Source organism: Neopsephotus bourkii, unplaced genomic scaffold (assembly GCF_033783945.1).
Source record: "Neopsephotus bourkii isolate Nb327-2 ecotype Australia unplaced genomic scaffold, CSIRO-AGI_Nbou_v1 NB_838, whole genome shotgun sequence".
In the NCBI taxonomy this organism is placed as follows: domain Eukaryota; kingdom Metazoa; phylum Chordata; class Aves; order Psittaciformes; family Psittacidae; genus Neopsephotus; species Neopsephotus bourkii.
Genome location: NW_026901334.1, coordinates 1,526,500 through 1,551,916, shown reverse-complemented (window position 1 = coordinate 1,551,916; position 25,417 = coordinate 1,526,500). Strand labels below are relative to the sequence as shown.

The 25,417-nt window shown below is 46.3% G+C and overlaps 2 protein-coding genes across 2 annotated transcripts; both read left to right on the top strand.

The window, feature by feature from the left end:
* The first annotated feature begins 698 nt into the window (after positions 1-698).
* Positions 699-20,229, top strand: LMNB2 (lamin B2). Its single transcript, XM_061355896.1, has 12 exons — positions 699-1,083; positions 8,326-8,462; positions 10,388-10,544; positions 11,195-11,320; positions 12,151-12,321; positions 12,710-12,835; positions 13,518-13,738; positions 14,502-14,790; positions 15,298-15,405; positions 16,249-16,368; positions 16,659-16,760; positions 17,455-20,229. The coding sequence occupies exons 1-12, from the start codon at positions 883-885 to the stop codon at positions 17,494-17,496; spliced, it is 1,800 nt and encodes a 599-aa protein (XP_061211880.1). The 5' UTR covers positions 699-882; the 3' UTR covers positions 17,497-20,229.
* Positions 20,230-23,144: 2,915 nt separating this feature from the next.
* TIMM13 (translocase of inner mitochondrial membrane 13) lies at positions 23,145-24,167 on the top strand. Its single transcript, XM_061356120.1, has 3 exons — positions 23,145-23,456; positions 23,860-23,928; positions 24,021-24,167. The coding sequence occupies exons 1-3, from the start codon at positions 23,316-23,318 to the stop codon at positions 24,117-24,119; spliced, it is 309 nt and encodes a 102-aa protein (XP_061212104.1). The 5' UTR covers positions 23,145-23,315; the 3' UTR covers positions 24,120-24,167.
* The last annotated feature ends 1,250 nt before the right edge of the window (positions 24,168-25,417 follow it).

Genomic DNA, 25,417 nt, shown 5'->3' with positions numbered 1-25,417 from the left:
GCCTGGCTCCCTAGCTTTCTTTCCATGTACCATGTGCAGTATTTCCCTGCTTGCTTTCCTGGTTCTCATGCTCTGTGTTGTGATCATGCTGCTTTTCTTCCTTGCTGTCCATGGATATGGACAACAGACTCTGAATCCGGTTTTAATTCCTCTCAGGCAGAAAATCTCCCTTTTCTCAGCTTTCCCTTGTAGCCCAAAGGCTCAACAGCAGGAAGAGCTTTTCAGCCTCCAGAATTGTGGACATGAAGAATGAGTTCATGGGAATCGTAATTCCATTTATGTTAATGCTCAAGAACTGGCAGGACAGGGGGGTGTATTTGGTAACGAGTAAGTTTTGGGAAAAAGAATAATCCAGTTCTTTAGGAATGGAAAACTTCCTGGTGGATTTGAGCTGATGGCAAACAGAATCAGCTCAACGCAGCGCTGTATGTGTCAGATAACTAACACGAAGAGTGTTATGTCAGTTAACTACCACACAGACCTCAATAACTGCTCCCGTCATGGACTAAGCAGCTGCTCTGACTGAGAGCAGGGCCAGGAGCCCCTGCGGAGTGCATCTTTAGCAGCTCTGGTCCCTCCTGGTTTTATTACCAAATAGAGCTTCCCTTGAAGATTGTCCCCTCTCTTCCTGCACTCACGACAGCCTAAATCAGTATTTCGGCTAACGAACAGCCCCGGCCGCTCACAAAATGGACGGCGGCCGAGCCTACTCCTCCCGGCGCTCCCTGGGGCGCGGCCATCTTGGCCCGAGTACTTCATCTCCCATGCGGCCCCGCGGCGGGGGAGGCGATGTCCGCCATCTTGCCGCTCCCTCCTCCTCCTCCTCCCCCGTGCGGCTGGATTGAATGAGCGCGCTGCCCGCCCGCCCGCGAGCTGAGCGCCATGTCAGGCACCCCGAGCCGCGGCACCCCCGGCGGGACCCCGCTGTCACCGACTCGCATCTCCCGCCTGCAGGAGAAGGAGGAGCTGCGGCAGCTGAATGACCGCCTGGCCGTCTACATCGACCGGGTGCGGGCTCTGGAGCTGGAGAATGACCGGCTGCTGGTGAAGATCTCGGAGAAGGAGGAGGTCACCACACGGGAGGTACGGCCTGCCGGCCCGCGGCTCCGCACCGGGAGGGTGGCCGCTAGCGGCCCCTTGGAGCCGTTTCCCCCGCTCCGTCCCGCAAAGAGGGTCCGCGGCCCAGCGCCTCGGCCGAGCCCTTCCCGCCCGCCCGCCCGCCCGGCGAGGGGCGCGCTGTGGCGGCTCCGTGCGGCCGCGGGCTTGGCGGCGCCATTCGCGTCCCGCCTCACCCCGGCGGGAAGCGGGTTCCGGCCGACCCCAGCCCCTGGGCTCGGCGCTGAGGGCGAAAGCTGCGCGGGCCGGGCCGAGCGGAGAGCGCGGAGGGCGGAGTGAGCGTGTGTGGGGATCCGGCTCCTGCCTGTGCGGCCCCTCGAGGGCTGTCAGGGGCTCGGCGGCCGCGGAGTGACACCTTGGAGGCGCCTTAGGCCGGCATCGGCACTTGGATGGAGCCTGGTGTCGGGAGCGGGCCGGCGAACGGCGGTGGTTGGAGCCGCACGCTGCCCGTCGCGTTTGGGCCAGGGAGGGCCCGCTGCACCGAGCACGGTTCTCGGGTTCCGCCGGGGCTGCGTGCGGGTCTCAGCGGCCGCGGGGTGGTTCTTTGCTGTAGTTTGTACTGTGTTCCCCGTGCGGACTTCTGGGTGTGCGGTACCCCGTGCTGAGCGCACGTGTTGCCTGTGCATTAACTTTCCCTTTAGGGTCCGTGTCCTGATGGCTGCATCTCGTATGGGATGCGATGAAAGATTTGCTTCTCAGCAGAGACAATGTGGGAATGAAATCCTTGTAGTGTGAGTCATCGAGTGGACGGTGGCACTGCCTGTGGCAGAGGGCTGGAACCGAATGAGCTTTGAGGTCCCTTCCAACCCAAGCCGTTCTGTGGTTCTATGAGCTACTCCCATGATGTGGGAGGCAAAACTTGGCACATCCTTTTCCCTAAGCCATGTTTTGCTTTTCCCTTTTCTGTTGTATCGGCTTTCCCCCAGGACCCTCCTTCCCCTATAGAGGAAGGATGTAGTCAGTGACACAGCTGGGGGCACTCCCACCCATCCTGTACCAGTCCTCTACATCATGTGGTGGGGGTAATCTGCAAGGTGAGGTGGCCCACCTCTGCGATGAAGTTAAACTTCAGTGGGAAGCTTGTAGATAGCAGCCTTTACTGCAGCTTGTGCTTGCCACTGTGTAGGCTTTTATTTTTTCATCCTCCCTTTAAGGATCTGATTTGATGCTGCTTGGGCTGGGAGGAGGCTTTGAATTCATTTAGTTTAAGCAGGCTGGATATGATAGTGTCTTGTTCTGGGAATAGTTGCCCTACCCGCAGTCTGTGCATCCAGGACTGAAGTTCCTTTGAAGTCCCTTTGTACCACTTAATGATAGATTATAACTCCCATGTTTTCAAGATAACTAGATATTGCTAGCCATAAAGCATGGCTGCATCACTTATCCTATGTAAAATCGTGCTATAAACAAAATAATCACCTCTGATTCAGGGAGCTTTTAAGTCGCAGATTGCTGGAGGCTGGAAAGAGTTTTACTGCATTTTAAATGCAGGAGGCATTGACAGCCCACATGTAATGAGTAACAACAGGGCAAGCAGACAACATAGATACAATCTCATTTGAATTTTAATACAAGCATAAACCAACTCCTAATGGCAGTTCTCTGTGTTAACAATTCTGGATGTAGTAATCAGAAATTAAACTTTATTATTTTGATAGAAATCCTTTGCTTGCTTTGCCCCTCAGTTTTCCTTTTTCCCTATGCAGGCTGGTGGATGGTGGTTTAGGACTCTGAGAGCAGTAAAACTGTCAGATACTGGAATAGAGGAATCCTTTCCTTTCACTTTCAGGACCTATCTAGTGAATTGGATTTTCTGCTGACAATTCAATTTTCTTGGTATAGTTTATAGGAAATCACGTTTATAAAGTGATTAGGCTTAGCATGAAATAAGATATTAATCAAAACCACCCCCCAACCAAACAAAAAAAACCCATAAAAATAAACACATCCCAAAGCAACTCTGTGTAGAAGCACAGTTAAGTTTAGTCCCATGGTAGTGGCACTGTTCTAGCTACATCATTATATATATATATATATATATATATATATACACCTTTATATTATTCTACATGTTTGAAATAGAATATTTTCTTTAAATTCATCTTTGTTGTCCTCAGCTGTGTGTAAATTTTATTCTGATTTTGTTTCTATTTCAGTTTTTTTAGCTGTCAAAATATTGTTATACTTTCAGCTTTGCTGTAGTAGTGGCAGGGACCATCATCTGCTACTCTGGTAGATGGAATGATGCATGTTTCGGGACTGCAGACAGGAGTGACTGCTCACCAGTGGGCTCTGTGTTGACACCTGAGCTTTCTGCCTTGAGTGCAGGTGGTGGATCTATAGTCCAAAGCAAATAGGAGGCTGAGGATTGCTATGACCAACAGTAGACAAGAGCATGGTGTCATAAGATGTTTGTCCATTGCTTGTACATCCAGTATCCCACAGTAAGCATGTCTGAGAAAAGGGCTGGGATGGGATCATTTCTGACATGCTCCTCCCCACCCCTGCATGCATGGGAACAAAGGGGTGGCATTTCTGAGCTTGTTCTCAAAGCTCTGGTTTAGGGGAATATCTTTGAGATGAGTGAAGTGCTGTTTGGGCAAGGACCATAGTCACTGTTGTGCCAGACTCTTTAATCATCAGCTGCTTGGAATGTTCTTTTTCCTCATTGTTTTAGTCACCAGCCTGCAGAAGGTAAAAGGAAGCAGCCACTTTCTCCTCTGTTGGGCAATCTCCTTAGTCCTACTGTCCACAACTGCCTCATGGCTCTTTTTGAGGAACACAAAGCTGCCACCTCTTAACAGCAAAGAAAAGACTTCACAGAAGTTGATTCATCTTTAGTCCTCTACTAATTATAGCCCCTTTTCCCGCTCTTCCTAACTCTGTCCAATGCTGTTCTATCTCTGCTCATGTGCAATGGGCCTCTAGAGAACTAAAAATGTATACAGTAAGTCCTCAGACAAATGCAAAGAGTACTTTGTGTGGCTGGACGAACCTGTGGTTGTGCTCATTTCTTGTTTGCTCCCTTGCGTGAATCCCCTCAGCTTAGTCTATGACAAGAGAGCTTTAGCTCATCCCCTTGCTTTTCTACCTTGCTATTATATGACTGATGCACTTCTCACTGTGCTGGGGTACTGTTACAATAACCTCATTTGTGAGGCTAGGAGGAGGAAAGACTGGAAGGGCTCAGAGGAAAAAGGTCCTAGGGCTCTCCTCAGTTCCCTTTCTACTAAGTCCCCCATCTCCCCTGCAATACTTACAATTGCAGTCCTCCAGAAAAGATGGTTTGATGGGCATGAGAGAGACATCCCACTGTTCTCACCCACAGAAAGGAGGAGTAGAGATGCAGTAGGTGTAGTGTTGCCACATGCAAAATACATGTTCAGATGCTGCCATGGATAGTAGCTCACTCAGGAGTTGTAGCCTCCAAGATGTGGGGTTAAATGGTCTTCTGGCACTGTAGACATCATCTGGGAGGTGATGGTGATGGTCCACAGCACACATCATCATTGTTCTTGAGAACTTGGCTCATACTCTGGGTGAGTCTGAGCCATAGCTGACTGGTAGCCCTTTGTCAGTCCAGAGCTGGGTGAGTAAGAACATACTGAGCCGCACATGGTGGGAATAAACTGATGTTTAGCATGTAAATGCATGTTAGTGAGATTAATGTTTTATTACTAAATTTGTCTGGACTCACTTGTAGTTGGATGGGTCTTCTTGCCTAGCACATTGATTGCCTTCTTGGCATGTTTCCTGTGTTTCCATTGAGAAGCCTTGCGGGTTCTCTCAAGATACTGCCATGGGAGGGTCTCTGTTCTTGTGCCTATCCTTGAACTGCTGCACAGTGAGCTCAGAGTGCTCCCAGCACAGCTTGATAGGTTGAGGAGCATCAGCCTTTCAGACTGGGCTGTGGAAGCATCTCTAGTTTCTTGTTCTCTATATGCTCCATTTTCTTGTTCTGTGTGTGGCCCAATTACAAACTTAGAGGTTCTTTCCTTGGCAAAAGAGGGGAAAAATCGTGGGAGCACCTTCGTAGTCCAAATTGTAGGATGCTCAACTTGGCCTCTGTACAGGAAGAGTTGCAGGAAGAGAAGGCCAAGTTGGACGGGGCTTGGAGCAAGCTGCTCTAGTGGAAGGTGTCCTTGCCTATGGCAGGGGGTTGGAAGTGTATGGGCTCTAAGGTGCCTTCCAGCCCAGGTCAGGCTGTGATTCTATGATGGCTGAGCAGATCCTGCAGAGTGACACTCGGTTGTGCCACTGCTGGTGACAACAGGATTTTGGTTTCTACCACCACACAACTGTCTTTCAGGATTGATGACTGCTTCAAAGAGAGAGAATCCACCTGACTAAGTAGGCAAACTTTTCCTTGCCAGCAAGGCTGGTCAGCCTGCTAAGAAGAACTTTATATGGGAATGATGGGGTAGGGAGAGATTCCTCTCAGGTGAGGAAGTGATGGATGGGGAAAGCAAGCAAAAAAGGCCTGGGGTTGCGCAAACAGAAGAGAAAGCAACAGAAAAAGGATGAAATGGGAACACCCCAAGCATGGGTGCATGAAGAAGGAAGTGCCTATGGGACAGTCTTGTGGGGAAAGCTCTCCTGCCCTGCGTGGGGAGTCATCACTTGGGTGCTTCTCTGAAAAACCAGTGTGTGCAGCATGGGGAGCAGACAAGGAGCAAGCAGTCTGTGGGCAGTTACACATCTGTGGTCTCACTGGGATCAGGGATAGCTCACACAACTAGAGGGCTGGGATGGATGGATACAGGCTTTTCAGGAAGGTGGGGAGGGAGAACAGTGGGAATGCTGAGAGCTCTGCCTGAAGACAGGTTATGAGCTAGCTGGGAACCTGTTGGTCTGCCTACTAATTCTGACCAAGACGGGGTGATGTTGTGATCTGTGTCTGCTACTGACCTGATCAAGAAGAGGGAAATGAGGCCTCCTCAAGTCAACTGGGAGAAGCCTCACATGACCTAGTTTTTGTGCTCTGTTAGGTATTTTGTGCTACCTAATATTTAATAAATAAGGAAGGGCAGTGACCATGATGTGGTCGAGTTTGGGATCTGTAGAGGATGAGGCAGCACAAAAAGCAGGACCACAACTCTGGATACAAGGAGAGTAGACTTCAGCCACTTCAGGCCTCTGCTTGGTAGAATCCCATGGGTTACAGCCCTACAGAGCAAAGGGGGTCCATCAAAGCTGGGTTGATATTCAAGGATGACCTCCTCCAAGCTCAAGAGTGGTCCATCCCAACAATCAGGAAGTGGAGCAAAGGTGGCAGGAGGCCATATGGATGAGCAAGGAGGTCCAGACTAAACTCAGACATAAGGAAGGCTCATGTACTCATTGTCTTCTTATCAGACCAGTCTTCAGGAATTCCAGGCCCCTGCCACCAGAGGGAAAGTCTGGCACAAGGAATAAACCCATCTTGAAGTGTTCTTCAGTTCACTTTGATAGTCTAGAGCTTTCATTGGTGTTACCATAAATCCATATTCTCTTTGCATACTATTGTTAGAGTTCTGGCAAGATTTTATTGGGTTTTTCTTTCTTTTTTCCTCTTTTTAGTGATTGAAGGTGTTCCTGCTCATTGCTGTCTGCTGCCTCTACTGGAAGTTGCACTGTGTCCTTACCTCTCAGTTATTTCTGGCTGTTCAGTGCTTTACCTTAAAATGCCTGTGAAAGTGGCTTTTTGACTAACACCTTGGCCTTGGAATTGGAGCTGTGTGTTTCCTTCTTATGTTTGTTACTGGAATAAGAGCCAAGATGAGGTTAACATGAATAAAATCCATACTAAGCTACCACACTGGTTATGCCATGAATGAATCAGTTCTTTCTAATTAAGAAGCACAATCTCTGGTTCTCTTTTTACCAACAGGTTCTGAAACAGCTTTTGTCAGGCAATTTTCAGCTCCAGCTAATGACATTGTCTCCACACAGGAGTTGTATGAAATGTTTATTCTCTGTTCAGAATACCATTGTTTTAGTGCTGTGTGAAAGAGTTCAGCATAGTCACGGTACACCTCTTTGTAGAAATTCCTGTATCTTGTAACTGGTAATACAGAGTAGAGTTGGCCTGTGCCATAGACAACCTCTGACTATCAGCTATGGAATAAAAAAACCCCAACCTTAAGTAGAATAAAGCTTGAAAGAATTAATTCTTTAAAAAGAAAGTAGTAAATTTGCATGGGTAGACAGCCAAATCAGATCTGGTGTGTGGTTTGCTCATAAACTAAGGCTTCTGAGCCCTTACACTGTCATATTGTAGTTAATTTCAGAAGCTTTAGGAGACTGTATCAGGAGCTTTCATTATATCCCGACTGCTTTTCATCAGTCTTTTTAAAGACCAGATGGTTGAGTCTGGCATTGGAGCCACTCTGATGTTGGAATAGGCACTCCAAGGAATAGCACAGTTTGCTTTGTTGTTCCTGTGTTTTATGCTTTGTAATGAAATTTCTCTTCCTAAAGATGGTGCGATCTGCTTTTGGCTCTTCTCACTCCCTGATTGCTCTGTTTTCTGAATTTACATTAGTAATAGCTGTCCTGGTGTCCTTTCATAGAAGCAATAGCACGGAGCAGCCCAGAAGCCCCCGTGTGCTGGGCTGCACCCCCAGAGCATGAGCAGCAGGTCAAGGCAGGGGATTCTTCCCCTCTGCTGCGCTCTGGGGAGAACCCCCCTTGCAGTCCTCAGTCAGCTCTGGGGCAACACCGCGAGGGGGGGACATGGAGCTCTTGGAGTGAGTCCAGAGGAGGCCAAGAAAATGCTGTGAGGTCTGGAGCAGCTCTGCTCTGGAGCCAGGCTGAGAGAGCTGGGCTGGGGCAGCCTGGAGAAGAGAAGGCTCCTGAAGGGGAGACCTTAGAGCAGCTCCAGTGCCTAAAGGGGCTGCAGGAAACCTGGAGAGGGGCTTGGGACAAGGGCCTGTAGGGACAGGCCAAGGGGAATGGCTTGAACCTGCCCGAGGGGAGACTGAGCTGAGCTCTTAGGCAGAAGCTCTTCCCTGTGAGGGTGCTGAGGCGCTGGCACAGGGTGCCCAGAGAAGCTGTGGCTGCCCCATCCCTGGCAGTGCTCAAGGCCGGGTTAGACACAGGGGTTTGGAGCAAGCTGCTCCAGTGGAAGGGGTCCCTGCCCGTGACAGGGGGTTGGAACTGCTTTAAGATCCCTTCTTGGGCTGTTAATCTTTGGGTTGTTCTCATATCTGAATACTTTCTTCCCCTTAGGTGAGTGGAATCAAGAGCCTCTATGAATCTGAGCTGGCTGATGCTCGAAGAGTTCTGGATGAAACTGCCAAAGAGAGGGCCAGACTGCAGATTGAAATAGGGAAACTGAGAGCAGAACTTGAGGAGTTCAATAAAAAGTAAGGAAAATCTTCCATGATGCAAGATGATGATTTTTTTTGCATTGGAATGGGCAATTTTTGCAGTGGGAATGATACTGGTTCTTCCTAATGCCTTTTGGGTGCATCGCAGATCAGTGAGAAGATAGAAGCTTGTTGGTACAGCTCGTCAGGGCAGATCATCTGACCAGTATATTCACAAATATATTTGTAGAAACAAAATCAGTATACTCTTGAGCTGGGCAGTTCAGACATCTAGAGGCAGAAAAGACTAGCTGTGCCTGTTTCTGCCCTCTTGTATCTCTGGGTATGTGACCGTGCACAATGGAAGCTAAGTTAAAACTGACCAATCCAAAAAGGTTCAGTTTTAAAGGTTATCTGCTTCACTGCACTGACTCATGGCAGAAATGAAGGAAAAGGGTGGCCTTAAGGAATTTGGGAATACGGAAGCAGTGTTGCCTTAAAAACACATTAAGCTAAAACGTAAGCATGCTGGAAGAAGATCTTGTATCAACTGTACTTTAAAAACCTGCTGTTCAGTCTGAATCAAAGAGAATTGGCCTGATAAACTGACTGCTGAAGCAGACTGTAATCCATCATTTCCATTCCCACCAGGGAATTTTCATAACCAAATCCTGGTCAGCAGTTGAAACTTCATTTTTAAAATTAATATATGGATATAAAATTGGTTTTAATCCAGTAGTGCCAGTACAGTCCTACTGTAAGTCTCCCATCTCCCTTCATTTGCATCTAAGTAGTTATAAAAGGAATCATATAATCATAGACTGGTCTATGATTATATGATACTATGATTCCAGATCTGATTGTCTGCAACACATTTACAGTGAGCTGTTTTACTGCATAATGCATGTGATGCAGGGTCCTGTGTCTGGAGAGTCTGTTTTAAAGACTTTCTGATTGCTGCTGAATAGCTGTTTTTAAGTAGAAGTTGTGTTTTGTCTGTATATTTCCTGCAAGCTGCTGAGCTCGAAGACACTGCACATATGTTGCAGAACAGAATTCACACAAACAGATTGGACTAATGATTTAAAGAATTGGTTACAGGGAAATGAAAACAAATTCAGAGATTGCACCAAGGAAGATGAATTTTAAGATGGTTTAAGAGGAAAAGGCAAGAAGCCATTCCCTGTGTTCTTGGTGTGAGATTAGAGTGAGCTTAAACTGCAGCAAGGACATATTGCTTCACAGAAAACTCCATGTTTTTAATAACATAATGACATACACTCAGTGAAGCTGCAGAAAGTCAGTATGCTAGAGGAAAAGGCAGGCAAGTAATTGGTGGGCAGGAGGAAGATGACCTTGATAGTGTATGTGAGTTGGACCTAACAGCTCAAATAATCATAGTCAAAGTGACCAGAGCTGCTTTGCTCATAGTGAATACTGCTGAGAAATACTGGCTTATTCCTGTGACCATATTTCCACAGTGAATTACTTTACTACTTTAGGTGGGAATACATCTTCAGGAATGGACTTGGCCACATCAAGTACAAAACACCGGGAATGCTCATGTGTCTCTGAGGGAGATGCATGTGCTCTGCTTCTTGGGCTGTAGTCCAGAGTGATAGATGTCAGCAATTAAATGTGCTGTGCAGCACTGAGATGACAAAATACTCCACACCTTGCATGTGAAGCTGCTTTTTTGTTATTTTCTAGCTGGCAGAGTTGCCTTCTTGTTTTATTCTTGCCTGCCCATGACATTCTTTACTAGGCAATGCAGTTACAACACACTGGTACTAGCTGTGAGTTTTAAGAGGCATTTACTATTGCTTTCATTAGCTGCATTTGCAGGTTAGTGTAGCAGCCATGTAGTGGTATACTTATCCTAGTAAAATGTGTATCATAACAAAATACATGTAGTAGTAACCAGGACGTGTGTCAGACATGTGTGCACCCACTTAATAAATGTAATGAACTTTTGTTTTTAGCTACAAGAAGAAAGATGCAGATTTGTCTGTGGCTCAGGGTCGCATTAAGGATCTTGAAGTGCTGTTCCATAGAAGTGAAGCAGAACTCAACACTGTCCTGAATGAGAAACGCAGTCTGGAGGCAGAGGTGGCTGATTTGAGAGCCCAGCTTGCTAAGGTATGGCTGTGACTGCTTCCAGACTCTGTATTGTCATATGTGATGTTCTTTGCAGTTAATTTATAATCTGAACATAATAGATCCATCTCTCTTACTCGTGAACCTTTGCTCCTCTTGAATATAAAACTAATAAGAAATGCCTAAAACAACCAGAGGAACATCATGGTTTAGAAATGTTACCAGTCAAAAGCTTTTATTTAAAACTTCCTGGTAGGTGTTTGTATGGTCATGAGGTATCAGATACTAAATGTTGTCCTTAGTAATGTCCTGCATAATTCAGACTTAGGTTAGAGTACCCAGTAAGGCAATGCTAGCAAGAAGAACATCCAGAATGTATTGTGCTTGAGGAATTAATAATCCTCAGATCCATTACCATCCTGTATTGAAATAATCCTATGTTTTAAATAACCAGTTTACAAACACAAAAGCTTGCTTAAATATTCATAAGCCTGCACATGCTTTCTTTTGTTGTGGTGGGTTTTGTTTTGTTTGGAGTTTTGTCGTTGGGTTTTTTGTTTGCTTTAAATGGCTTGTCATCAGATGTGTGAATAATTGGTCCAGAGATGTCAAATGAAGACCATAAGGGAATTATGGATCAAGAACAGGGGTCCAGACAAAATTAGATCCTTACCTTTAAAACTGTTGCCTAGGCTGAAGATGGTCACGCTGTGGCTAAGAAGCAGTTGGAGAAGGAGACCCTCATGCGTGTGGACCTGGAGAACCGGTGCCAGAGCTTACAAGAGGATCTGGATTTCAGGAAGAATGTGTTTGAGGAGGTATTGTCAACCTAATAAAGTCATCATAGTCTGAAGTTTAGGCAGCTTTTACTCAAACTGACTATAAGCAGTTACCAACTAGTCCAGGTAGGGAAAATCAGTATTACCCTTGCTATGAATGGATAGAGTAATAAGATAGCAAAGGTTTTGCCAGAGTTACACAGTAAATCAGTGGCGGAGTTGAGTGACAGGGGTATTGTCCATGGGCATGTGAGCTTACATAGCAGCTGACTGCTGTAGGAAAGGGAATGTCTTGTTCCCTCTCTCTGGACCTCTTTGCATGGCCCTGCTACTTACTTGCACCAGCTCTAATAAGCAGAGGTCATCCAGTATATAGAATGAGACAGGAGATCTGCATGTGCTTAAAAGTGAAACTTAAAGATGCAGATTTTCTCTATAATAAGATGCAGATTTTCTCTATAATAAGATGCAGATTTTTCTCTATATACGCATTCAGTATGTGTAATGGTCACAAAAGGGGTTAACTTTTATCTGACTCCTTATAGATTGCTATTGTACTGTAGGGATGTATATTGAGGAGGAAAGGGTTTGTAATGTAGCAGATGGGATCTCTTGCTATGTAAAAAATCATGTTCTCTTCTCCCCATCTCCCCCTATTTTAAGTTCTGTAGATCCCTTAAGAATTAGATCCTGATAAGTGAGAACTGTAATTTGCATCTGTTAGTATGTGAAGCAATGCTTAGGCTTAAATGCCTTTAGTGCTCTAGTTCCTATGTACTAATCAGGAGTGAAATAGTTAGTTGTTGTCTGAATGGAATCGCTTGTACCGTTTACCCTCATGTGGTAATTTGTCCCCCTTGTGTGTGTAGGAAATAAGGGAGACAAGAAAACGTCATGAACATCGCTTGGTTGAGGTGGACACGAGTCGCCAGCAGGAGTATGAATCCAAAATGACTCAGGCCCTGGAGGATCTGCGAAATCAACATGATGAACAAGTCAAACTGTACAAAATGGAGCTTGAGCAGACCTATCAGGCCAAGGTAACTCCTACCCACAGTCTGACAGGATGTCCAGTTGCTGAGATAAAACCATTTTCATCAGCACTACTGTCTTTAAGGAGACAAGTAATTATAATTGGAAGCAGTTTTGGCCCATTGTTCTAATGCCTCCTCTGGTGCTTGTGCACAGATGCATTTTCAGGGGGGTTAATAGCAAGGAATAGCTTTAGCCAAGAAAGGCCTCGTTGTGAGACAAAGCATGGTCACTGCAGAGGACTCAGTAGGAATAGTGGATGTCATGCAATGGCCAATGTGACAATGTTTCCTGCTGTAAGAGCTTTTGATGTCAATAGTCCAATTCTTCCTCCAAAAAGATATTTGCAGGTTACCTAAATCAATGCAAGTGACTTGTCTAAACCTTGCCTTCCAGCTGGAGAATGCCAAACTGTCCTCCGACCAAAATGACAAAGCTGCTGGTGCAGCTCGAGAGGAGTTGAAGGAGGCTCGCATGAGAATAGAAACTCTCAGCTACCAGCTTTCTGGCCTTCAGAAACAGGTAAGGGGACTGAAATTGCTTTCTCTATTACAGAGCACTGTGTTGTTTGCACACATGAACTTCCATCCCTTAATACTTGAATTTTATGGAGCAAAATCATAGAATGGTTTGGGTTGGAAAGGACCTTAAGATCATCCACTTCCAACCCTCTGTCTCACACTAGACCAGATTGCCCAAGGCTCTGTCCAACCTGGCCTTGAACACTGCCAGGGATGGAGCATTTACCACTTTTTTGGGTACCCTGTGCCAGTGTCTCACCACCCTCACAGAGAAGAACTTCTTCCTTATGTCCAACCTGAACTTCCCTGTTTCAGTTTAAACCCATTGCCCCTTTTCCTGTTGCTACAGTCGCTGATGCAGAGCCCCTCTCCATCATTCTTGTAGCCCCCTTCAGACACTGGAAGCTGCTCTGAGGCCTCCATGCAGCTTCTCTTCTCCAGGCTGAACAGCTCTAGCTTTCTTAGCCTGTATTCATACAGGAGGAACTCCAGCCCCCTGATCATCCGCGTGGCCTCTGGACTTGCTCCAACAGCTCCATGTCCTTACATTGAGGACACCAGAACTGCGCACAGTGCTGCAAGTGGGGTCTCATTTTATGTTCATTAGGGAGGGAGTGGAATTTTTACCTTCTTCCCTGTACCCACGTAGATACCAAGTGGGTTTTCCTTTGCTGTCTTCCCAGGCCAGTGCAGCAGAAGATCGTATTCGTGAACTGGAGGAGATGATGGCTGGTGAGCGGGAGAAGTTTAGGAAGATGCTAGATGCAAAGGAGAGGGAAATGACAGACATGAGGGACCAGATGCAGCAGCAGCTCACAGAGTACCAGGAGCTGCTTGATGTTAAATTAGCACTGGACATGGAGATCAGCGCCTACCGCAAGCTCCTGGAAGGAGAAGAAGAAAGGTATGTGCAGATTCCATGTTCTTTTCTTAGGACTCACATGAGATACTTGCATTTCTTATGCTTTTGGTTTCACTAAAGTCATACTGGCTTCACATTACAATGTGTTGTATGGAACACTTACATAAAACACGTGTAGGTGTTCTCTGAACACTGTATTTTGTTTTTTATAATGGCCTCAGGGTACAATGCAGTATATCATTCCATGCTTGACATCCACAGAAGCACAGCATGGTTTAGGTTGGATGTTAGGTAAAAGCCATTCCACCTTGTCCTGTCCCTACAGGCCCTTGTCCAAAGCCCCCCTCCAGGTTTCTTGTAGCCCCTTCTAAGCACTGGAACTGCTCTAAGGTCTCCCCTTAAGGAGCCTTCTCTTCTTCAGGCTGAATCAGCCGAGCTCTCTCAGAAGCAGAGCAGACATTCATCTTCTGCTTATACTTCTAAGTTTTTAAATCATGTGGCCCAAGAACATTTTGTTTTGTAGTAAGTACACTGGAGGGGAGGGTTAAGCAATCTGTCTTGCTCTCATTAGCACTGCTTTCCACGTTACATTATCATGCTACCAGGCAATTTCTCAGGGATGGATAACCATATCCTGCCCTTACCCTACTCCTTATATTCAGCCCTCCTGACACACACACTGATGCTCCTTTATGCTTTGCTGCTTTGCATGTTACAGCCTGGTTCCTGAGTATATTGTGGCATTCCTGCTTGGTGTGCAGTCCCCTGGCCGAGTTAATTAAAACTCTTGATTCCTTGTGTTAAGGTTGAAGCTCTCTCCAAGTCCCTCCTCCCGTGTGACAGTCTCTCGGGCTACCTCCAGCAGCAGCAGTAGCAGCACTTCCCTTGTTCGCTCTTCCCGAGGCAAGAGAAAACGGCTTGAGGCAGAGGAGCTTTCAGGCAGTGGAACCAGTGGGATTGGCACTGGAAGCATCAGCGGCAGCAGCAGCAGTAGCTTCCAAATGTCCCAGCAAGCTTCAGCTACAGGAAGTATCAGCATAGAAGAGATAGACCTGGAGGGCAAATATGTTCAACTGAAAAACAACTCTGAGAAGGTGAGTGTCAGCAAAACTCCTGGAGACCAAGGAGGAGCTGAATTGAAATGGCACAGCCTTTTGTAGCACAAGTAGGTGGAGCCACTTGGAGAGCAGGAGCAGCATCCCAAGGTGCAGCATCCTGTGGTCATTAACAGGGACAGGAGTCCAGATTGAACCTTACAATGTACTAGTATGTGTGGTGTTTGCTGCAGGAAGAGAGCATAGTTTATGTCCCAAATGTCCCTGTGCTGGTACCTTGCTCATGTGAATAGCCTTGCTGGCTCTGTCAGAATGGTTTTATCTGAAATTGGTGTCTTTTTCAATTTTGCTGAATGACCTGATGGAATTTACACTTGAGACTATGAGTGGGTATAGAAAAATACTTTCAAGTTAGAATGCAGGTATTTAACAACCATGTAAATTTATATTCACATTATCTTACTAACAGAGAGACCTAGAGAAAGCTGTGGTGCCTCTTTGCTTGGTTTTGCTCACCCTAAATAACCTGATGACTCTCTCCATTAGGATCAGTCTTTGGGTAACTGGCGACTGAAAAGACAAATTGGAGATGGAGAAGAAATTGCCTACAAGTTTACTCCTAAGTATATCCTCAGAGCTGGGCAGACTGTAACAGTAAGTTCTGCTTACAGTGTGTCAACCACATACTCCTTTTAGTGATACTGTGGCAGTTGTAAAACGTTTGGTACAGCCTGATTCAATGTATAACTTAGGGTTTCATGGATCTCATCTTAGAGGAGCAGGATTTCAGTTACAAAAATGCAGAACAGGAATTTCTGTGTGAAGCATTTCACTATTTAAAACCACTTTGGGCACAAGAGAAAGTTGAAGAAAAAGGTGGTTTTTTTGGGGGGGGGTGTGGTGTTGGTTTTCAGACACCTTTGCTCAGGTTTGTAACAGGAACCCTGCTCAACCTCTCAATGAAATAGAATGTTTCAGAGCTTTCCTTCAGTCCCCTGAACTTAGTTACAACTGGGTGTTCTCAGCCTTAACTGTAGTAGAAGGTTTGCTTTTCTCTGGTGATGTATTTGACTTGCATAATATGTTGCATACTATTGTAACAGATGCAATATCAGAGGAAAAAAGATGACTTTCTCTGAATCAATTCCAGCTGTTTCTATATGTATCTTACTCAGATACATATTAAGACGGCATTGCTACACTAGAAGCTGCAGTTTGACTTGGCTCTCTGCAGTAGGCTCATTAAGGTGGGAAGGATGAGTTTGTGTGTTAAGAATTGATAATTGCAATAGCAGAGAGTTGTTTTTTCTTATGGCCACTGTTATCTTTTGTTGTAGACAGAATAATATCTTACTACAAGTAATGGTGTAAAACTGCCACTGGAATTCAGAAACAAAACCAGCATGCAAAGAAAAAGTAGGAAAATTAGGGGGTTCTGTGTATATATAAAACTAAAAGGTGCATCTCCAGGTAATTACAGAATGTCTTTCTCACTAGATTTGGGGTGCAGATGCAGGAGTGTCCCATAGCCCCCCTTCTGTTCTCGTGTGGAAGAATCAAGGCAGCTGGGGCACCGGAGGAAATATCCGCACATACCTTGTCAACTCCGAAGGAGAGGTAGGAGGGAGCTGGGGGCTGGGTTAGCTCCCAGAGCCCTTCATTTGGAGGGCACTGCTGGGGGGGTGGCAATGCCAAAATCCTGATTTTTTAAGGTTTCCCCCCCCATCCAAAATAAGTTTCTAACACTAAAAAACCCCTTGGGTTTCGGAATTGTTTTTAGTGTTAGATCGAGGGCAAGTTGCTTTAAACCCTCCAAAATTTAATAGGGGTATTGTACTGTGGTGGGATAGCAAAAGCTTAAGGTAGCTATAGACTAATGCTATCTCCTCGTCTGTCTTTTTGTGTAGGAAGTTGCAGTGAGAAGTGTCACTAAATCAGTAGTTGTGCGAGAGAACGAAGAGGAAGAGGATGAAGCAGAGTTTGGAGAGGAAGACCTTTTCAACCAACAGGTAATAAGATGCAGACCAGATATTTAACTTGTGCCTCGTTTGTTGGATTAATCAGGCGTAAGATTTAGTCAGGGTCTCTTAAACTCAAGCTGTCTGGTCGATTCTTCCAATGGATGCTTGCAGAGGACAAACTTGGAATGCCTTGCAGCATTGTTCCAGCATACAGAGAGTATAACCTGTGTGACTGCTCCAGGAGTTGCTGCTTGAGCTGTACAAGAGTACAGTTCCTGTTGCTGCAAGCTTCAGCTTAGTGGTTTACTTTTCACAGTATATATCTGCCATATCTGAAATGAGCTTGATTTTCTTAATAATACCTTACGTCTTCATAAGCCTTAGTTATATATTCATTATATATAAAATATAATATTCATAAGCCTGTGAAATACCTGACCAGCAGTGGCAGAGTATAGAGCAGTTGTGCAGCACAGAGCTCTTTCCAACAGAAACATCCTTTGAGTTTGCTGTAAAGCTAATGCCATCTCAACTGTCATTTGTCATCTGTATCAGTGTTGAAAGGATGGAGATTAACCAGCAAACCACAAGGAGACCAGCAGTGTCTCGAGCCTGGCAGTAGGCTGTGATGTACGTGGTGCTTTCTCTAAAGTTGTGCTATTACTTCAGTATAACCAGAGACCAGGTTTACAACATGAAAAGCCAGCGAGAATTGAGTTCAGCTTTGTCTGTCTTATTTTAGGGCGATCCCAGAACAACCTCCAGAGGATGCGCTGTGATGTGAAGAAAGAAACAAAGAAAACTACTATTTGCTTCTTTTCCCCATTTCTTCTTTTTATTTTGGCTATTTTTTTTTCACCTCCAGAGCCACTGAAAACTATTTTTATATGCATCATCTGATTTCTTTGAGGTTTACTCTTGGTACATTTTTATAAAAAGAAAACACAAAAAAAAAAATCCCTTTTCCTTAACTAAACTGCCAGAGTTTTTAATAGATTTTTTTTTTCCTCCCTCCCTCTTTGTTGAAACACTAGAGTGGAATGTTTTTTTCCCAAATCCAGAGTTAAAGTCTTATGTACAGCAGCAGAAATGGGTTGAGACTCCTGGAGCGTGTGGTAAATCTATAATTGCAGATATAGCCAGGATAAACTCCAAAAGGAAGTTTAGGAAAGCATGTTCACTTGTAGGGCCCCAGGAGAGATTCCCATAATGTTACTACCATTGCTTAAATCATGGAGGAATCTTGCCTGGTATCCTCAGCAGTGCCCAGCTTAGGAAAATGAGACCCAATGTTCATGTAAAAGTGCTCCTCCAGGGAAGGAACCAAATGGAAGTTGTGCTGGAGACTTGGGACCAGAACATCTTGTCCTACCCCTGGGTTTGACACTGGTAGAAACATCTGAGTGTCAACACCTTTAGCTCCATATTATTATTTCAGGAGATGGAGGACGAAGGCTTCTGCTTACTGAATATACACTACACCTTAAAGTGTGGAGGTCTCAAACCCAGAGTTTTAACTGTTTTGTTTTGGGAGGATTTTGACATTGTCACCAATGAGACCTTGTTAAATCATGGATGCGGGTTGTGATGTGCAGTCATTATGACATGAAGCATCATGATTTAACACTTTTGACATATTCAGCATTAAGCAGAATGATGACCATTTTAGATGTTGAAAATGTTTTTACTTTTGGCAATGATAAATATTAGGGATTTTAAAGGTTATCCTGCATAAATGTTCTCTTTTTAATCAGGTCTGGATGCAGCTTATCCACACTTACAGTCAAAGGGGCATTGGCAGATATCTTAAGGAGCAGCATTTGCAGAATACTACAGAGATAGTTTAAGAACCTCTTTAAAAAGCTAAGAGGAACTGCTGCTTACAACATTAGCATTGCTTTGTGGTGTTCAAATGCTTAAAGTCTAACAGGAAGTGAAGGGACAATAATGCTTTTTATAATAAATGTTTTCCGTGAGTAGCAGATGGGTTTTGGTTCAGGATGATGCATTCTGTGTCTGACAGTGTCCCTTTGAATTAAGGTTTCTTCTGCTGCACTTCTCTGCAAACTCTTGACTCCTATCAGGGTTAGTATTCCTACAGTAGCACATCTTTAACCACTTGGAAAGGCCTTGACTGCTCCAAAGAATGTATTTGCTACTGTACAAGCAAATGTGGGGTTTTTTCCACTAGTTACTAGCTTTGGATACAAATTTGGATACCAGTTGATGCCAGCATAGATTCCTGTTTTTACCTGCATTCTTGAACTCTGATCTTGTCCTTCAAGTAGTTTAGGTTCATCAAACAAGCTACAAGGTTTGGATGTTTTCGGTGGCTTTTGGACATTATGTTCTCTGAACATTATTGTGACTGACAGATATAACCTAGAAAGTCAGTTTAGTGGCTTTGACTGATGGCTTTGTAATGCAAGCAGGGTGGGAACAAAGGGGGGGGGGGTTAAGCTTATGGATTTATTTTGCCATTTAAAAATAAATCAAAGATGCTACTTTCTCTATTTGAGTGGGATGACTGAAGTCCAGAAATTAATGGCTATTTACAATTACATTGTAAACCATTATCAGAGAATCCATTACAGAAAAGCACTATGAAAGTTTGGCTGTTTGGGCTAATGGGATAACTCCATTGATGTACTTGGCTGGTTTTCTAATGTAATTTTCCCACTCTGCTTGAGTAGAAGGTTAAATATGTAGTAAATCACGTCTCTGTCAAATGTATTTAGTGGAATTATGTTTCTCAGACATACTGTGATCAATTACCTTTTCTAAATTTGGTGTTAGACAAATGAATGCAATCAATGTAAAAGCATTTTTGCAATACACCTTCCAACCACTGGACAGCATTTCCCTTTCTGACCCACAGCTTCTAGAACATACTTTAAATGATGGTTGAGGGCTTTTTGCCTTCTTTTTTTTCTTCTTCTTTTCCCTAAAGAGCTGTATTTATGTGGGTTTTTTTTACATTGGCCAGTTTTCAGATTGCTTATTCTGCTTTAAGATTGTTCTGTAAACTGTTCTGTGATCTTTAAATGCTAACGCAGTGAGCATGTAGTTCATTTGTATTTTTTCCTGTGATTTTTGTTCTTTTCTCCTGTAAAGAATGGGCTGGGAAAGGCAGCTTCAATGAGGGAAAACCTCTTTGCTACCTGAGCCATAGTTTTCTTAACAGCTACTGTATGGGGAATGTGTCATCTTGCAGCCTTAAGGACTGGTGCTTGCAGATCTTGTGATAGGCACTGTGCCCTTCAGGAACAGTCTGCAGGCTACTGGAAATCTGATCCATGGTTCCAAGCTGTAAATTACAAGACATAGAAAAACTACTGTATTCCATGGACTTCCTTTGTTACGTGTGCATCTGCTCTGGGTGCCATCCTTTCCTCTTGCTTTTAACGCTGAGCTTCAGTATAACAGCACTATCCCTTTGGAGCTGGTGCTCCATTCTGGGAGGTTTTTTTTGGATTTACCAAACCAAAAAGCATTGCTTTGTTGTGGGTTTGGTTTTTATTTTATATTACTTTTTTGTCTTTCAAGAATTTGTTTTTTTTTCAGAATAATGAAAGTGCCCCCTTGCCCTACTTCTTCAATCCTATGTGTAAACCACTCTTGAAGTTGGAGCATAGTCAGCATTTCTTCTTCAGGGTCTGATACCTGGTGCAGAACTTGAAGGAGAAAGAATTGACTTGTCAGGAGGCAAAGTATTTTAAGGCTTCTCTGGTAAGGGACATCAACCAGTAAAGCTTTTACCAGAGTAGTTAGTTACTTGAGTGTAACTACCCCTATGGATGTGCTTGTTCCAAGAAAAATAAGCAAACAACTTTATTCTGGGTGGAATAGTAAAAATGATTCCTAAATAATTCTCAGTGGTTAAGAGGGGGAAGGAATAACAGCAGAACTGCTGCAGAATAGTTAAGCCAGTCCTTTCCTTATGTAGATCATAAGATCATATAAAATATGATAAACACACACCACCTAATCCTAAATTGGTACTGTATGACAACACTTGTGTCTGAATAACTCATCCTTCTGCAGAACCATTGGGAACGTGACATCCTGCAGATGGTTATGGAGAGCCTCTGACATTCCCTTCTTTCTCCCTCACTTCCATATGATACTTTACCTGTTGTGTTGCAGTGATTAATTCCAAGTAACGATGTGGCTGTGATTCCTGTGTGTAGCTTCATTTCCCAGTGTTTACTTGGGCTGCTGCTACTCCAGATTTGCCCTGACAGAGCCAATAGTTTACACTGATGCATCGATGGCTCATCTGCAGCGCTGTTTTGCCAGTAGATGGGAATTGGCTGGCAGAGTTTGTAGCAGGAACCAAGTCTCAGGAAGAAAATAAACATCTGCTTCCCATGACCTGTAATGTCAAAGCCAGATGGGCTTGTCTGCAGCTTGCGTGGGTCATGACAGTTGTATTGCAGCGTGAAGCAGACTGTACTGTGAAAGGAGATGACGTTTATCCTAGAGCAACAGGACACCTCATGGTCAGTTCAGGGATTTTACTGGGGTTTTTATACACCCTCTTTTCTTTTTATGCTTCTCCTGTATAAAGGCCCTTTAACTGCAACCTGAACAGAGGATATAGAAGAAGCTTGTAGAAGACCTCTCTACACCCCAGAACATTTGAGAACGTTCCTTTGGTGTGAAAGGTTTTGATGCTGTGTGTTTTCTCTCTCCTGTAGCCACTTCCTCACTATTAAGCCATTCTGTCCCTTCTGTTTGTATCTTCCTTTGAAAGTCTTATCTCTAAACAAAGGCATATCCATATTTGATACTGGATTTCATTGCCACTGTTGGGTCCAACCCCTGTGTGTGCAGGAAACAAAGCCGTGTTGTAAACCAGTGAGTGGAAGGTGAGATGATGATTGCATTTGGTTCAAAGCATTGTTTTTTAGACAAATTCTGTTGGAGAGTTTATTTTCTCCCTTACAATGGCCTGGGAAACAGAATTTTATTTGCCCTTCAATATGCTTCGCTTTAAACCGATTTAAAATAATTTAAAAGTGGTGGTTTTTTTATACAAGACCATATTTACATGCAATTATTATTTGTAAACGTAATGCCTTTCTTGAAATGCTAAGGTCTAGAGAGTGAAAAGGATGCTTAATACTCAGAGACTTGGAAACAATGAATGGACTTGGAGTTCAGTCTGAACTTCCAAAACGGGTTTGAACTTCCAGACTTCCTGCTTTGTTCATAGTGACTATTCCATGTTGATCAGAGGTAGAAGTGATTGTGTATTCCAGAATCACTACACTCAAATTGAGAAGCAGTAAGCTACTTGAAGTGAGTTTAAGCCAGAACGCTACCCATCTGAGCACAAACTACAGTTCAACAGCGATGCCTTGTGACTTGAATTGTGATTTATTGCTTTTTATCCTTTTTCCACGTTTTTAAACACAATCTCTGTTTAGATGGCTGTTGTTCTAGGTCATGGCTGGGCTTCACTGGCTTCTGGGTCAGCTGCTGCAGAAGAGGGTTTGGAAGGTTCAAGTTGTTAAAAAGAGGAGTTGTGAACATGGTTGCAAATTGAATTACAACAGGATTAGCATGTTCATGTGGAACTTACGAAAGCTACAGAATGATCTAGACTTTATCATTTCAGAGTGGTTTTATTTTTTCTTTTTTAGAATATGCATGCCAAAAGTCTTGTCTTTTTTCAATGATTTGTAATATACATTTTATGACTGGAACCTTTTTGTACAACACACTCAAATAAATGTTTTGCATTTTATTGGCTTCCTTCTTTCATTCAGTCAATGCAAAGCCTATATTGGCTGTTGGAAATTATTCCTCCCAGGGGAGATGGGACAATGGGTGATCTGCACTCCTAAAGGAGATCGGAACCCTGCACCTTAGAGCAGCTCCAGTGCCTAAAGGGGCTGCAGGAAACCTGGAGAGGGGCTTGGGACAAGGGCCTGTAGGGACAGGCCAAGGGGAATGGCTTGAACCTGCCCGAGGGGAGACTGAGCTGAGCTCTTAGGCAGAAGCTCTTCCCTGTGAGGGTGCTGAGGCGCTGGCACAGGGTGCCCAGAGAAGCTGTGGCTGCCCCATCCCTGGCAGTGCTCAAGGCCAGGTTGGACACAGGGGCTTGGAGCAAGCTGCTCCAGTGGAAGGGGTTGGAGCTGGAGGAGCTTTAAGGTCCTTTCCACCCCAACCCACCCCCTGCTCTATGGCTGGTGCAGGGATGGACAATGTTCTTCACAATGGGCTCCAGCTGAAGATGAGTGCGGTTCCGGCTTTAGCCTAGCTCATCCTCTCACAGCCATCTCCTTTCCTCACATCCCATTTAATTCTACCCAGTCCCTCCGCGTTCTCACGGCGTGGAATCAGCGCGGGCCGCGCTCCTGTGAGGGTTCAAGCCCCGAACCCTCCCCGTCCCCAGCACCGCGGCTCCGTTCCCACCCCTAGGACCTCACCTCCGGCACCAAAGCTGCCCCGGAGCCGCTTCACCCGCGCTGGGCTCGGCCCCGCTCGGCGGAGGGAGACGGGGGCGGCCGCGGTGCTCGCGGTGCACGGCGGGAGCCGTAGTCCCTCCGCGCCGCCATTTCGCCGGCAGCGTGCGGGCCGCGCCGACCCCGCGCCATGGAGAGCGGCTTCGGCTCCGACTTCGGCTCCGACTTCAGCTCCGGGGCTGGCGGCGGGGGGGGGAAGCTGGACCCGGGGCTCATCATGGAGCAGGTGAAGGTGCAAATCGCCGTGGCCAACGCTCAGGAGCTCTTGCAGGTCAGGAGGAGCCGCGGGCCCGGCGCTGCTCTGTGGCGGGCAGGGAGGGTGTCCCCTGGGGCCCGGGGGTTGGTGCGGGGCGAGGAGGGAGAACGCGATCGCGGTCGGTGCTGCCGGCGCCATCCGGTTGGGATCGGCCGGGGCCCGCGGCCCCTGTCCTGGTTCTTCCCCCGGTTCTCCCCCTGACCCTTGTCCCGGTTCTCCCCCGGCCCCGTCCCGGTTCTTCCTCCGGTTCTCTCCCCGGCCCCTGTCCCGGTTCTCCCCCGGCCCCGTCCCGGTTCTTCCTCCGGTTCTCCCCCCGGCCCCTGTCCCGGTTCTCCCCCGGCCCCGTCCCGGTTCTTCCTCCGGTTCTCCCCGGCGCCGTCCCGGCTCTCCCCCGGCCCCTCACGCCCTCTCTCCGCAGCGCATGACGGACAAGTGCTTTCGGAAGTGCATCGGGAAGCCCGGCGGGGCCCTGGACAATTCGGAGCAGGTGAGCGCGATGGTGGCCGAGGTGGGGGGAAGGAACCGGGAGCCGCGGGGCCGAGCCCCGGGGGCAGGCGCTGAGGGCCCCGCGTCCCGCAGAAGTGCATCGCCATGTGCATGGACCGGTACATGGACGCCTGGAACACGGTTTCCCGAGCCTACAACTCTCGGCTGCAGCGGGAGAGAGCCAACATGTGAGGAGCCGCCGCTCCCGCAGCAGGGAAGGACCATGAGGGCTCAGGACCATGTGGGCACGGGACGAGTGGCCAGGCCAGGCGCTGGGGGTGCAATCCCGCTGCCTTTCCAAGCCCCGACCCTGGCAGAGCAATAAACCCTCCCTGAGCCTTCTGCATCCATTGGCTTTTGTTAGCAACCAGCCCCAGGAGCGAGGGACTTTTCCAGCCTCGAGAACCACCGCGAGCTGCTTGGCTCCAGACTGGCCATGGAGCAGTGGATAAATCCCTGCTGGAAGGGCTGCGAGAGGCAAGGAGCACCAAGCCCTTGCCCAGGAAGCAAGCATGGACCCAGCCACCACACGGTTAACCCAGGCCCTTCCCATCAGCTGCCACGCTTGACTCTTTCTTCCCTTGTATTTAGATAGCAGGCTGGGGGCTCACTTCTGGGCTTCGACTCAGCTCAAGCAGTGTGTTGGGGAGCTCTTAGGTTTGCAGCACAGCCTTGCCAATACTTGTACAAGCACAGCTGGGGATGGGAAGGGCTGGGAAGTCCTTGGGTTGAGTTCATTCTACAATAAAACCTGTTGTGTGGCTGTGATGTTTTGTAACCTCTGGTTTGCCTCTGGCACAGAAGGTTCCATCTTGGAGCCTGCCTCTTAGGTAAAGCTCTTGGGTTTCTGAGGGAGAAGCGCTCCTGCAGCAGGATGTGGGTCACTGTGGTTGGTGGCTTCTATGAAGGGACTAAAGCGTTCTGACACAAGGTGAACCGTTAGGGGAGAAGTGGGTATTTGGGTTAATTGAACCTGGAGGTGCCCATCCAGTCTGGGTGTGCTTTCCAGCCAGGTTTGCTTAGAGGCCTTGTTACTTCCTGGCTGCATGAGTTTCGTGGTACCGCCTGTACAGCAGTCCTGTGTCATTGATCAGAGCATCCCACGGTGTTCGAGCCATGGGTTGGAACCCATCTTGAGCAGAGCCATGCCTGGAAGCCAGGGGTGCCACTGTGCTACTGTTCTAGCTGGGGAAGTGGTGGGTTTGGGTTGGGAAAGAAGAAACCTCTTGCTATACCTAGATGCAGAGTTTAAGTGCTAAAGAATAGAAATGGGTTTGGGATAGAAGCTGCTGTTCAGTTTTGGTGGTTGGATCTATGAGGAGAGGTAGAAGGTAGATGGAGATGTAGCAGCCTTCTGGTACCTAAAGGGGGCCTAGAAGAAAGCTGGAGAGGGGCTTTGGGCACGGGCCTGTAGGGACAGGCCAAGGGGAATGGCCTTAACCTGCCCGAGGGGAGACAGAGATGAGCTCTGAGGCAGAAGACGTTTCAGT